The following is a 15,362-nucleotide window of genomic DNA, read 5'->3' as shown; positions in this document are numbered from 1 at the left end:
TGTAAACGTCATATACAGTCGGTTAGAAGCTTTGAAACAGATATGCATGGAAAGCGTGAGATTAGGATTAGTTAGATGCGAATATCCATTAAATACGCACGGGACCTCCAAGATTTTTTCAGTCCCAAAAATCAGTTGATTTAACAGTGTCTCTACCAATTCTATAACATCTGTACAGGAATGGAGCAATGACAAGTAGTATAAGAGTGTGGAGCACAGGGTGACGGTGAACTCTGAGAGGGAAAGGTTTTCCATTCCATTCTTCTTCAACCCGGCACATTACAAATACAAATATGTGGATAAAAGCATTTTTTTATAAACTACTAAACACAATACTTAATTCTGTTATGGGATCCAGACTCTTTTGGGGAATTCTAATGAAATCCTGGATTAATAGGATACTCAATTTCGTTATGGCAGCAAATCGAACAAAAAAAAGTCCGAATTCTCAATTATCTACAACGTCTAGACAACCATGGTGGAGCCTGTGGCGGAACTCGTGCATGAACAAAACCCTGCCAAGTACAAGGCATTCAACTGGGGAAAGTTTGTCAGTGCCAGAAACCTTAGTAATTTCATGAAGCTTCATGTGGAAAACATCCAAATTTATCATTTCAGGAAATCAAAGTAATGCATTGGATATAATGTAGAAGCACTAAGGGGCTGTTCTAGCGTTCCTTCAACAATCCATAGTGTGTGAAACTTTTGGAAGCATGGGTCGAGATTTCGGAAACTTGAATGAAATTCATGTAACAGAATGTACAAGTGGTATCAAACCAACTACTGACGTTTGAGAAATTTTCAGACAGATGGATTTCTTCAACCTGAAATTTGACATTTTCCTGTATAAGTCGGTCTACATTTTAAGAAAAGAGATAATGGCAGATCAAAATTCACTCATGCTTATAACGAAAGATCAAGGGCATATCATCAAATTACTCACCCTGAAAAAGAAAAGAGGGCATATCACCACAAAAGCCAGGCCAACAAGAATATTACTGAAAGCACTACGCCAGCCTAATAAAATGTAAACGCATTAACAGATATGGATTGAAAGCCAATGGAAAGTACAACGGTGATTTATGAACCATGTCTCTTTGGTTTCATTCTTTAAATTTAAGTTTGGTAAAATATGGCAAACATTAGCCGCATTGATTTGAGACGGATATTCTCATTCAGTTTCAACTTTCAACAAGTTTCTTTGATTGCCATGGTCATTGTTCCTTTATATATGGGTCTCATTTTTGGCTTTTGAAATCATTCCGACTTTCACAAAAGCATAATGCCACATAAACAGTTGTTAGTTCCACGTCATTTGGTTTTGTATAGACATTCTGTCTCTCAATCCAAATAATGTGTTTTAACAGGAACCGAACACACAGATAGAAAAAAAAAAAAAAAGGAACCGAACACTAGGTCGTAGTATTATCATCACCTCTGAATAGATTGCCCAACGAGACGAACTAAAAGAGAGGTGCACGTTTTAGAAGAATAATAATAACAAAAGAGGGGTGCATATTCACACATTGATGTGGAGTGTAATCAAGAAAATATAGAAAGGCAAAACCACCATTTATGTTACCAGCTGACATATGCTATTATGTATTCCAAAATCCAAATATATATGTAACTTTAGTTTTGGACTCTACTTGCCTTGTTTTGTCCTGTTTCATATTAATTCTTAAAAGAAAGCAAACAAACAATTTCCCAGTCATGACAAAGACAAGCAAAACTTCCAAAGAGGAATCCTAACGAACCTATCTACGTTAGCAACCTCATCACACATGGTCACAAAAAATTTCTAGGTTCAACATAAATATTTCCTCACACTCCCATGATATAACTATGTCACCACTAGCCTCATTTTACACCTAGAAAACAACCTTTTCCTAGGGTTAGCCAAAAGTATTCTCAGCCATGGGAGAGGTAGATAAAGCTTTCATTCAAGCAGTTGAACACAGGCCTAAACTAGCCATCACTGAAGCTGAAGGCATCCCATTGATCAACCTTTCCGTTTTTAACTCTCATGATTTGCCTTCTAACCCTAGTTCCATTGAAACTCTAGTAGAAGAGATCAGGGATGCCTGCAAGAACTGGGGGGCTTTCCAAGTTATCAACCACGGGGTGCCATTGGAAAAGAGAGAAAAACTCGAGATGGCATCAAGAAAGTTCTTTGCACAGTCAACAGAGGAGAAGCTGAAGGTTAGGGGGGATGAGGTGAATCCAGCGGGTTATTATGATAGTTTTTTTACCAAGAATGTTACGGGCTGGAAAGAGGTGCTTGATCTAATGGTGAAGAACCCGACTGTGATACCGGCTTCACATGAGGCTGTTGACAATGGACTCAAGGAGGTGGTTAATCGGTGGCCTGAGTGCCCTTCTGAATTGAGGTAACATTCGAGATTTTAATCCTATTTGAGCATAAGAAGAAACTATGGCATCAATAAATGGCATGATTAATTGTGATCTATCACAAGAAACTATAGCATCAAAAATTAGCATGTGTAGTTTTGCGCACATTGACACTGGTTGCAATATTAGACCAACTCAAAAAGGGCGACCACGAAAAATGCAACAAAACATAAGGTATATCGTGCTTGAAATGGAGCAACCGCAAATTCAAACCTGATGAGCTAATTGATCTAGTAGTGGCAGAGGACCCGGGAAAAGATATGATTGGGAATGGGGAGGGGAAACTCCGGGAAAAGATCGGTAAATGGTGATCCAAAATACTAGTGCAACAAATTATTGTTCTATTAAAGATTGAGGGAGGTGAGTTGACTAAATTGTCTGGACCAGGGCGGCACGTGAAGAATATGCCGAGGAAATGGAGAAATTGGCTCACAAGTTGCTGGAACTCATCTCACTGAGCTTAGGCTTGAAAGCAAACTGATTAAGTGGTTTCTTCAATGATCATAACAGCTTCACCAAGCTCGTTCACTATCCATCTTGTCCAATCCCTCACCTAGCTTTGGGTATTAGCCAACACAAGGATGCTGGAGCCTTAACTATCCTTGCACAAGACAATGTTGGAGGACTGCAAGTAAAGAGGAAAGCTGATGGGGAGTGGATTCACATCAAACCCACTCCCCATGCTTATATTGTGAATGTTGGTGACACCATTCAGGTACCATTTCTTGACTAACATTAAACTCACCGCCTAAATTACCACACCAGTATGAGCTGAACATATGTGGACATGGGAAATTGTTGAATAGGTATGGAGCAATGACAGGTACAAGAGTGTTGAGCACAGCGTAATGGTGAACTCCGAGAAGGAAAGATTTTCGATGCCATTCTTCGTCAATCCAGACCATAATCTCACGGTAGAGTCGCTAGAGGAGCTGATAACAGAGCAGAAGCCGGCCAAGTACAGAGCATACAACCGGGGGAGGCTCTTTGCAACCAAAAAGCCAAGTAATTTCAAGAAGCATGATGTTGACAACGTCCAACTTAATCATTTCAAATAAAGGAGGAACCATCCTAAAGGATTTGTGATCCTCGTACAAACACAAGAATAAGTTGTTCAGCTTCCAGTTTTGTACAATAACAGTGCTTTGTGTAGAAGGGAAGAGTTCTTATGAAATACTCATCATCAAGGACATCCATCCTAGAATTGTATAAGAGTAAAAAAGGGCAAATTACATTGAACTCTGACGAGGTTCTTGAACTCCAAATATAAAGTTTCTAAATTGACTTTGACTTTGAATGTTACATTTGTCAATTACTTATCAAAAAAAAAAATAGAATGTTGGATTTTTCAACCAAACAAACAAACCAACAAAGCCTTAAGTACCAGTCAATTAGGGTGGGCTACATGAATCCGTTTTTCTTCATTGAGCTCTATCTGGGGCAGTATGTTACATAATGCGTTTTTTGCATTAGCAAAAATTGGGTTTTTTTGTTTCTGCGTAACCAAACAACGTTAGCAGAAATTGGTTTTTTGTGTATTTGTCCTTCACATTAACCCTGCCCATTAAATAAAAGTCATAAAAAAGTTAACCAAGCTTAATTTTCTCTCTTCCGTCTTTAAACCTCATCTCTCCCCTTCTCTTTACCCATGTCCTCGGCCCCAACCCAATCTTGTTATGCCTCCAATCGATCCTCAAATCTATGAACTAGCCAACTAAATTTTCAAGAAACTAAATTTAAACTATGAACTAGCCAACTAAATTTACATACTAACTACATACTAGTAACTAGTCTATGCATTTTCAGGCATTCTTTGTTTCAGTCAAACATATTCACAACCACAAACATGGATTTACACCGCAACATGCAAGTTTTGTTCATAAAATGATGAAATCCATAGCCTAATTTGAATCGCGTACAATGCGGATAAAAATTGAGATTTTGCATACCTGAAATGTGACAGGCCAGAATCAATTCACAGAAAATTGACAGTCGTTTGTGACCGAAGATGTAGTGAGATAAAATATGCATACACAGAGGGAGAGAGCTCAGGGAGAGAGAGAGAAGCGCAAATGGGGACGACGACCTGTTACAGATGATCTTCCTCACCTTGGGGGGGACTGAAACGACGGCGACCGGGTTTTGTTGAGAGCTCGCCTCTTCAAACAGTGGAGGTCCATCAAAACGGCGTCGTAGAATTTCATTCAGACTTCGCATCTTCAAATTGAGAAGTCCTACAAGACATGTAATTGGTAAATTGAAAACTCGTTCTGGGTTTATTTTCTGATCGAAAATGTTCAGTTGGTAGAAATTGACAAAATCTTAAATCTCGATGAAGATCATGTTCCTCGGATGTCAATCAATACATAATCGGACACGATTTTTGTGGATTTATTTTTGTAAAAATAGATTAGGCCACACTTGATAAAACCCACTTCATCAAAACGACGTCGGGTCTATTCGAAGATCCCATTAAAGGACCTACGAAGTCTACTTCGTAAAATTGCAAACACGGACAGGGATTATTTCTTGATCGAGACTGTTGGAGTTGTAGAGCTTGTAAAGATTATAAACTTTGTGGAAGATCAAATTAATCGGATATCGATTGATATATAATCGGAGATGATTTTGTAAAATTTATTGTTCTGAAAATAGACTTGACCACACTTGATCATACCCACTTCATTACGGAATACAATTTCGCTCCTCCGAGGGAAAGGGAGGGAGAGAAAATGCGGTGGTTCGTTCATCCGAGGAAGCTATGGAAGGAAGGAAGGAATTGATGGGATCGATCTCATTGCCATAGTAATAGACAGGTCTCTTCTAATTTTCCAATGTTTGATTTTGCATACTAGCTTTCATTGTTCTTGCTTGCACCCATTAATAGGCAACAGTTGACGATTTGTAGAGAATTTTGAGGCTTGAATTGAGTGGATCCCTAGCCTTTTTGGCATTTTTTTCTTGATGCCTTTCATTTCTTCAACAAATCTCTACGTCAGACAATGATACCTTCCTAACTGTGATGATGTCTGTTGCATTTCTTTTGGGACTACTGAGTTTCTTGTGCATCTCCAACATTTGGTGATGGAGGCAGTCATATTCTGTCTTCTAACAAAAACGAAACCAAACCGAGCCTTGAGTCCCAATCAATTGAGTTCGGCGACATGAATTCTATTTTCCCTATATTCTGTCATCTATCTTTGGAATTTCATGTCAACTGGTCGTGTCCGTATTTTTGTATATTCAAAGATGTTTTCTTGACCTAGATGTACTCTTCTTAAGGGAAATTCTATGTACCCCGAAAGAGTACCCAGAAATTACCCCGAATTTGAAAATCGATGGCCCAGATTTAAGTCAATCTGGACCATCGATTTTCAAATTCGGGGTAATTTCTGGGTACTCTTTCGGGGTACATAGCACTCCTCTCTTCTTAATGGTACCAGACATATAAGATGTCCTCTTTATGAGGCTCCAAGCCAAATAAGTTATGGTTATCCGGAGGGAACAATTGGAGAAAGGCGGAATACATTTGGGGCAAGTTGAGTGTGGGGGAATTGAAACAGTCTACATGCAATGATTAAAATTGCAATATCATTGTTTCAATTATCTTTCGTAGGGGAATGAAGATCTAGTTCTTGTTCATGAGATGCAGTTGAATTTGAAGACTGCCATTTATCCTTGGCAGTAAGTCATTGTCCTCCTTAAGCGCGACTTAGTGCCGTATAGGTTGTCCATGATTGTCACATTTGTAGTGTTAATACATTCTTTGCTTTTGTTAGATACCCAAATATGGGATTTTTGAGAACATTGATTTGCTGCGGGAGCTGGCTCAGATGCCTCAATGGACACCCGAAACCTCTGAGAGTCGCCACTGGTTTCACCTATGTACGTTTTGTTTCAATTTTGTCATGTCATATTTCTGTTCAACTATTCCTTCAATATATCTGTTTTCTTTGGGAGTTGTTGATAAGAAGTTTCGGTTAGGATTTAGATTCTATTCCTTTTTTGGATCATTAGTATCTCGGTATTTGAATAGTTTGTAGTTGTTTGGGGGATTTCATATTCATCTAGGTTTTTTAGCAACCGTTAATTTTATGCAGACTTGCTTAAACTATTTTAATTTTGACACTTCTTTAGGCGCAGAGTACTATTAGATACGTGGGTAAGGGTATCAGACGAGTGGCCGTGTATAATTGGACATTTTCCAGGAAATTTCAAGCAATTGAAGTTTACATGTTAACTTGGGCTGAGCTCACAACAATAAATATAGATAGTACAACATGTCAAGTCTAATATTCTTGCCGGTTTTTAGGTTATCTGGTTTCTTCATAGTCTAGATGGGCATAGCTGATGCTATTGTGGACCTTGTTAGTAGAGGAGCCACATTGCGAGCGAACAATTTCAAAAAAATGGAAGGAGAAGTAATAAGTTCAGTGAACTCTCTTTTGACTTAACCAAGGACGTAAAACCAATCTTTGAGAACTTTTAAAAAAGTGGGTGGTTTGTTCTATCAAGTTGAAGTTGTCTGTCCATTCTCTTACCTTGGTTTGTCAGTCATGCATCACCAATTCTATCCCAACCACAAAGCAAACAATTTATCGATTCCTTAAGTACCTAAAGACCACTGTTTAACGCTTTCCAGACCTTTTTCCTTCTCCGATTACTGTTCTATCCGTGTTCGAAGATGATATGGGTAGAAAGAAGAGGATTTAAAAGGGTGTCTGTGTGTGTGTGTGTGTGTGAGAGAGAGAGAGAGAGAGAGAGAGAGAGAGAGAGAGATGCCTGAAGTGAGAAAGACCTCTTAGAGCCACTAAACAACTGCTTCCTGCCTCAATAAGGCTGTGTTAGAGGAAATTGGGTTTTTGCGTTTTGTCCTTCATATTAACCTTACCTATTAAACAAAAGTCATTAAAGGTAAACCAAGCTTACTTTTCTCTCTTCCGTCTAAACAAGCTCATCTCTCCCCTTCCCTTTACCCACATCCTCAAACCCAACCTAATCTTGTTATGACTCTGATCCATCCCCAAATCTGTCTTTCTGTGTTTTTGTCGGTCATGCATCACCAAATCTATCCTGACAACAAAGCAAACACTTTACCAATTCTTGAAAGAAAGCAAACAAACAATTTCCCAGTCATGACAAAGACAAGCAAAACTTCCAAAGAGGAATCCTAACAAACCTACCTACCTTAGCATCCAAAGAGGAATCCTATCAAAACCTACCTGCCTTAGCAACCTCATCACACATGTCAAAAAATTTCCAGGTTCAACATAAATATTTCCACACACTCACATGATATAACTGTGTCACCACTAGCCTCATTTTACACCTAGAAAACAACCTTCTCCTAGAGTTAGCCAAAGTAATCTCAGCCATGGGAGAGGTAGATGAAGCTTTCATTCAAGTAGTTGAACACAGGCCTAAACTAGCCATCACTGAAGCTGAAGGCATCCCATTGATCAACCTCTCCGTTTTTAACTCTCATGATTTTCCTTCTAACCCTAGTTCCATTGAAACTCTAGTAGAAGAGGTCAGGGATGCCTGCAAGAACTGGGGTTTTTTCCAAGTTATCAACCACGGGGTGCCATTGGAAAAGAGAGAAAAACTCGAGATGGCATCAAGAAAGTTCTTTGCACTTTCAACAGAGGAGAAGCTGAAGGTTAGGGGGGATGAGGTGAATCCACTGGGTTATTATGATAGTTTGTTTACCGAGAATGTTAGGGACTGGAAAGAGGTGTTTGATCTGATGGTGAAGAACCCGACTGTGATACCAGCTTCACATAAGGCCAGTGACAATGGACTCAAGGAGGTGGTTAATCAGTGGCCTGAGGACCCTTCTGAATTGAGGTAACATTCGAGATTTTAATCCTATTTGACCATAAGAAACTATGGCATCAATAAATGAGATGATTAATTGTGATCTATCACAAGATAAAAGGCATCAAAAATTAGCATGTGTAGTTTTGTGCACATTGACACAGATTGCCATATTAGACTAACTCAAACAGTTTGGGCTCCCGTGTTAGACCTTATGGGCTGGGCTTTGACCCATGTGATATACTGTCCAACTTTTTGTTGGATTTCTCTTTCCCCTCTCCCCGTTTTTTATAAACTTTTGCCTATCTCAAAAAAAAAAAAGAAAAAAAAAGGACTAACTCAAACAGGGCAACCATGAAAAATGCAACAAAACATAAGGTATCATGCTTGAAATGGATTGAAGCAACCACAAACTCAGACAGACCTGATGAGCTAACTGATCTATTAGTGGCTGAGGACCTAGGAAAAGATATGATTGGGAATGTGGAGGGGGAGGGGGAATTCTGGGAAAAGCTCGGTACATAGTGATCCAAAATAGTAATGCAACAAAGTATTCTTTTAAAGATTGAGGTAAGGGAGCTGACTAAATTGTCTTGACCAGGGAGGCATTTGAAGAATATGCCGAGGAAACAGAGAAATTGGCTCACAAGTTGCTGGAACTCATCTCACTGAGCTTAGGCTTGAAAGCGAACCGATTAAGTGGCTTCTTCAATGATCATACCAGCTTCACCAGGCTCGATCACTATCCATCTTGTCCAATCCCTCACCTAGCTTTGGGTGCTAGCGGACACAAGGATGGTGGAGCCTTAACTGTCCTTGCACAAGACAATGTTGGAGGACTGCAAGTAAAGAGGAAAGCTGATGGGGAGTGGATCTGCATCAAACCCACTCCCATGCTTATATTGTGAATGTTGGTGACATCATTCAGGTACCATTTCTTGACTAAAATTGAACTCACCACCTAAATTACCGCACCAGTATGAGCTGAACATATGTGTACGTGGGAAATTGTTGAATAGGTATGGAGCAATGACAGGTACGAGAGTGTTGAGCACAGGGTAATGGCGAACTCCGAGACGGAAAGATTTTCGATGCCATTCTTCTTCAATCCAGACCATAATGTCATGGTAGAGCCGCTTGAGGAGCTGATAACAGAGGAAGACCGGGCCAAGTACCAGGCATACAATTGGGGGAAGTTCTTTGCAACCAAAATGAGAAGTAATTTCAAGAAGCTTGATGTTGACAACATCCAAATTCATCATCTCAAGATAAAGGGGGAACCATCCTAAAGGATTTGTAATCCTCGTACAAGCACTATAATCAGTTGTTCAGCTTCCAGTTTCGTACAATAACAGTGCTTTGTGCAGAAGGGAGAGAGTTCTTATGAAATTGGGCTTTTGTGTATTTGTCCTTCACATTAACCCTGCCCATTAAATAAAAGTCATAAAAAGTTAATGGTGTGTTCGGTAACCTTTTCAGTTTTTTGTTTTTAAGAAACTACAAGTAGAAACATGTTTATGTTTTCATAAAAACAAAAACAAGAAACATGTTTGATAAAATTTGTGTTTCTCAAAAAAAAAAAAAAAAACTGGCGAAAACACATTTTTGTAGTTTCCATAGTTTATAAAAACTCTAAAAAAGTTTATGAAAAACAAAAATGTAAAAACTTGTTACCAAACAAGTTTTCTTGATTTGTTTTTCAAAAAAGTAAAAACTGAAAATAAAAAGGTTACCAAACACCCCCTAACCATGCTTAATTTTCTCTCTTCCATCTAAACAATCTCATCTCTCCCCTTCCCTTTACCCATGTCCTCCACCCCAACCCAATCTTGTTATGCCTCCAATCGATTCCCAAATCTATGAACTGGCCAACTAAGTTTTCAGGCAACTAAACTTAAACTATGAACTAGCCAACTAAACTTAAACTAACTACATTCTAGTAACTAGTCTATGCATTTTCAGGCATTCCTCGTTTCAGCCAAACATACTCACAACCACAAACATGGATTTACACTGCAAACATGCAATTTTTTTCATGAGTACGACATGTAACATGGCCACTAAAAGTCACGCGATTTCCACATGCACACCGTTATCATTAAGGTTATTATCACAATAGAGAGAATTTAAAAGTCACGCGATTTCCAATGCATACTCCTCCATGCGAAATATTCAATTTTTTTTTTTGGAGCTTTTTGGTAGTAATCGTGACCAACAGCCATCAGCTGTCGGCTCATTGGTAAGGCGAGAGGTTGAAGCTCTCATGTTAGGCCGGTGAGTGAGATTTCTGCTCATTGCAGTCACCTCCGGGGTTCTTCGCACCAGGATAGTACCAAAACCCCTGTGTCCTGGCCTTTGATCAGATAAAGCTGCTGACCCGAAGCCCGCCCTATAACCCACAAAAAAAATGGCTTATTTTTTCTTTATTCATTTTCCTATCAAATCGTTTAGTTATGCGCCAATTTTTTTATATGTATTATTATTGGGGAAATCAAAAAAGTCAAAAAATTGAGATTTTGTATACGTGAAATGTCACATACCAGAATCAATTTGTAGAGAATTGACGGTCGTTTGTGATAAAGATGTTGTGAGATAAAATATGCATATGCACGGAGGGAGAGAGCTCAGAGAGAGAGAGAGAGAGAGAGAGAGAGAGAGAGTAAATGGGGAGAGAGCTCAGAGAGAGAGAGAGAGAGTAAATGGGGACGACGAACTGAGAGACGATCTTCCTTAAACACTGGAGACGTCGCCTCTTCAAAGGTCCATCAAAACGACGTCGGTCCAATTTCATTCAGGGTTCGCATCTTCGAATTTCAATCAGACTTCGCATCTTCAATTTGAGAAGTCCTAGAAGACATATAATTGGTAAATTGCAAAGTCGTTCTGGGTTTGTTTGATCGAAAATGTTCAATTAGTAGAGATTGAAAAAAACTCAAACCTTTGAGAAGATCGTGTTCGTCGGATGTCAATTGATGCATAATCGCAGACGATTTTTGTGGATTTATTTTTGTAAAAATAGATTTGGCCACGCTTGATAAAATCCACTTCGTTGAAAACGACGACGCGTTTCTTTAAAGATCCCATTCCAGGACCTATGAAGTCTAATTGGTAAAATTGCTAATTTGTGCAGGGTTTATTTCTTGATCGCGACTGTTAGAGTTGTAGAGCTTGTCAAGAAGATAAACTTTGTCAAAGATCAAGTTAATCGGACATTGATTGGTACATATTCGGAGATGATTTTGTTAAATTTATTTATCTGAAAATAGACTTGACCACACTTGATCATACCCACTTCATTACGGAATACAAATTCGCTCCACCGAGAGAAAGGGATGTGGGGGAGAGAGAAAATGTAACAGACAGGTATGGAAGGAATTGATGGGTTCGATCTCATTGCCATAGTAACAGACAGGTCTCTTCTAATCTTCCATTGTTTGATTTTGTATACTCCTAGCTTTCATTGTTCTTGGTTGCACCCATTAAAATGCAACAGTTGACGATTTTTGTAGAGAATTTTGAGGCTTGAATTGAGTGGATCCCTATGTTGGAAATCTGATCTTCATTATGATGAAAGTGATGGCGTTAATTCTTCAAATTTGGAATGGTAGAAGCATTCGAGTCACGTTAGGAAAACGCTTTCTTAAAGACAGTGTTTGCCCCCACCAGAAGGTGTGCACCGGGTTACAGCAAATCCGCCTTCAAGATAAATCGAATCCGAACTCTAGGTTCTTTCTGTCATCGTTTGCACAAACGGAGACAGACAGAATATCCACTAAGCAAATGTAGAAGAACCAAGAACTGTTACTCTATTTTGAGATATAACAGAATATCAATTTGCCATTTCTAGGAAGAGAATGTGTAGAGAAAAAGAGAGCAATTCAGTATGAAATTTTCAGCCCCTTGAATGACTTTACAAATGGCCTATTTATAGACTTATAAGCATCCTTGTATGAAAGGTTGTTACTCTAGTAAACAACCATAAGAAATGGTCATGTCCCTTGAAGACACCAATTAGGAAAGATCATGTCTTTCAAAGACAATTAATAGAGAGGAACATGCCTATTAGTAGACATCCTTTAAACAATTAATTAAGAAGGGTCATGTCTCTTGGAAGCACCCCATGATTCACATTCCTTCCTGACAATCACATCTTTTCAAATGAACACACTCCAATTTAATGGATGTTACAACCATTTACATAAAGTCACAACTCATGCGAAAAAGTGTGACAACCTTTCACAAAATCCTCATTTAGTACCTTTCCAAAAATTCCAAACTAAAATCCAATTTTATTTTGAAAAACTCCAACAATAGCCTTTTTGGCTTTGGCTTCCTCCATGTATGTGTAGAGTTGCATTTTTGTCTTGATGCCTTTCATTTCTTCAACAAATCTCTACGTAAGACAATGATAGCTTCCTAACTGTGATGATGATGTCTGTTGCATTTCTTTTGTGACTACTGATTATCTTGTGCATCTCCAACATTTGGTGATGGAGGCCGTCATATTCTGTCTTCTAACAAAAATAAAACCAAACCAAACTGAGCCTTTAAGTTCCAATCAATTAGGTTTCGGCAACATTAATCCTATTTTTCCTATATTCTGTCATCTATCTTTGGAATTTCATGTGAACCGGTCGTGACCATATTTTTGTATATTCAAAGAAGTCTTCTTAATGGTACCAGACCTAAATGTACTCTTCTTAATAGTACCATACAAATAAGATGTCCTCTTTATGAGGCTCCAATTCTACAGGAGTGGGAGTTCCACCGCCAAATAAGTTATGGTTATCCGGAGGGAACAATTGGAGAAAGGCGGAATACATTTGGGGCAAGTTGAGGGTGGGGCAATTGAAACTGTGTACATGCAATGATTAAAATTGCAAAATCATTTTTCCAATTATCTTTCGTAGGGGAATGAAGATCTAGTTCTTGTTCATGAGATGCAGTTGAATTTGGAGACTGCCGTTTATCCTTGGCAGTAAGTCATTGTCCTCCTTAAGCACGACTTAGTGCCGTGTAGGTTGTCCATGATTGTCACATTTGTAGTGTTAATACATTCTTTGCTTTTGTTAGATACCCAAATATGGAATTTTTCAGAACATTAATTCTCTGCAGGAGCTAGCTCAGATGCCTCAATGGATCACCAATTCTATCCCAACCAATCTTAACCAAGGACGTAAAACCAATCTTTGAGAATTAATAAAAAAGAGGGTCTTTGTTCTATCAAGTTGAAGTTGTCTGTCCATTCTTTTACCTTGGTTTGTCATTCATGCATCACCAATTCTATCCAAACCACAAAGCAAACAACTTATCGATTCCTTGTGTACCTAAATGCTGATCTTACATGACAGATAAGAAATAAATGAATGAAAATTCCCTAATCTACAAACCCAAAGACCACTGTTTAACACTTTCCCGACCAGTGGCGTAGCCAAGAATTAACAATAGTGGGGGCACTTTTTAAACACACTTCAACAAAAAAAAATCATAATTAGCAACACCAAAATAATAAACGAATGCTTATGATAAAAAGAATTTAAAAAAAAAAGCTAACACATTTACTAAGGAAGGTGCTGTAGTAATTTCATAAACTATCAAAACAAATCAATTGTCTGAATTGTCTCAATGGACCAAGTCTAATAACAGTTAGATACACAATAATTAAAATGTTAATATTCAGCAATCTTGATCCAATCAGAAAAATTTGCTTTTCTTTTCAAATTTTATGCTTAAACCTCTATTTCGTCACACGTTGTGAGTTTTATCAACAATGACAAGATTACTTTTAAAATTGTGAATAATTAATGAAGTATAATGCATATAACCCATGGTTTAGCCACTCACAAATTTGGATATTATGTATTGAGGAGTTTCAAATGATGAGTGATGACTCTCTTTTTATTCATTAAAAATCTCACTTCGCAAGTGTAGTGGAATTGTTGTAATATTGGAAACAAAAAGTTGAGAATGAAATATATACAAAATGTATTAAAGTGATTAAACAAAGAACAATTTAAGAAGCCAATTACAGAAAATAAATACAAAATCTGAAAAAAAAAATAAAAAAAATAGAGTATTCAGTGGGGACGCGTGCCCCCGCTTGTCCTCAAGTGGCTCCGCCACTGTTCCCGACCTTTTTCTTGCCCCGATTACTGTTCAATCCGTGTTCAAAGATGAGATGGGTAGAAAGAAGAGGATTTAAAAGGTTGTGTGTGTGTGTGAGAGAGAGAGAGAGACATGCCTGAAGTGAGAAAGACCTCTTAGAGCCACCAAACAACCGCTTACCACCTCAATAAGGCTGTGTTTGATCTAGGGATAGGAGATAGTCTCTTGTAAGACAAGAAGACACGTTTCGACACAATCCAGACTAAACGTAATTCCAAAACCATGTCCTACCATTGGCTACACTCAGACCAACCAGATCCAACTCCTCTCCAAATCTGTCATACAGTATAAACATCCTATATGGTCTGGTGCATTGATGATGGCATTTCTCCACTGGGGAGGGTTGATGAAAGATATCTGGCAACAACATTAGCCACATGCCAATCAAAAAAAAAACATTAGCCACACAGATTGGAAACGGATTCTCGTCTAGTGTGTTTCAAGGAGTTATTTGATAGACGAGTGTGTGTGTCTCATTTTGCAAAAGCATAATGCCACATAACATAAGCCTTTGTTAGTTCCATTAATCGTTGTTTGGGTCTTGTGTGGACATTTTTTCTCTCAGCACCGAATAACGAGGTTTAACATAAAATGAAAGAGTCTACTTATTCACTCTACCTCTTTGACACTGATGTGGAGTAAATTGCTCGTAAAGTAGAAGGAAAGAACAATACTAGATGTGACTAATCATGTGACCAGCTGACATGCCATATTACGCATTATGTCCTTGCATATGAAATCAAATCAAATTTTGATAGTTATTTTTCTTGTTTTGTGGCATACTTTATGTCAAATTATTGAGCCGAGGAAAGGAAACAAACAATTTCCTAGTCATGACAAAGACAAGCCCTTAAGTTTTGATCGTTATTTTTCTTTCAAATTATTGAGCTGAAACAAACAATTTCCTAGTCATGACAAAGACAAGCCCTTCCAAACAAGAATCCTGCAAAAATTGCCAACCTAATACA

The 15,362-nt window shown here is 38.3% G+C and overlaps 1 protein-coding gene, 2 long non-coding RNA genes and 2 pseudogenes across 3 annotated transcripts; 2 read left to right on the top strand and 3 right to left on the bottom strand.

Moving 5' to 3' along the window:
- Positions 1-221: 221 nt before the first annotated feature.
- On the bottom strand, positions 222-4,804 carry LOC131308357 (uncharacterized). The gene is made up of 3 exons (XM_058335277.1): positions 4,362-4,804; positions 944-1,017; positions 222-824 (listed from the first exon to the last, which is right to left on the bottom strand). The coding sequence occupies exons 1-3, from the start codon at positions 4,627-4,629 to the stop codon at positions 669-671; spliced, it is 498 nt and encodes a 165-aa protein (XP_058191260.1). The 5' UTR covers positions 4,630-4,804; the 3' UTR covers positions 222-668.
- Positions 1,818-3,700, top strand: LOC131308353 (protein DMR6-LIKE OXYGENASE 2-like; annotated as a pseudogene).
- A 324-nt stretch (positions 4,805-5,128) lies between the features above and the next one.
- LOC131308361 (uncharacterized) lies at positions 5,129-15,276 on the bottom strand. Its single transcript, XR_009194413.1, has 3 exons — positions 14,353-15,276; positions 12,945-13,639; positions 5,129-5,230 (listed from the first exon to the last, which is right to left on the bottom strand). It is a non-coding gene; the product is annotated as an uncharacterized LOC131308361 (long non-coding RNA).
- Positions 7,455-7,771, bottom strand: LOC131308360 (uncharacterized). The gene is made up of 2 exons (XR_009194412.1): positions 7,635-7,771; positions 7,455-7,595 (listed from the first exon to the last, which is right to left on the bottom strand). It is a non-coding gene; the product is annotated as an uncharacterized LOC131308360 (long non-coding RNA).
- Positions 7,787-9,684, top strand: LOC131308349 (protein DMR6-LIKE OXYGENASE 2-like; annotated as a pseudogene).
- Positions 15,277-15,362: the final 86 nt, after the last annotated feature.

Source organism: Rhododendron vialii, chromosome 11a, assembly GCF_030253575.1.
Source record: "Rhododendron vialii isolate Sample 1 chromosome 11a, ASM3025357v1".
NCBI classification, from domain to species: domain Eukaryota; kingdom Viridiplantae; phylum Streptophyta; class Magnoliopsida; order Ericales; family Ericaceae; genus Rhododendron; species Rhododendron vialii.
Note: the sequence above shows the minus strand (reverse complement) of the source record. Positions and strands in the feature narration are given on the sequence as shown.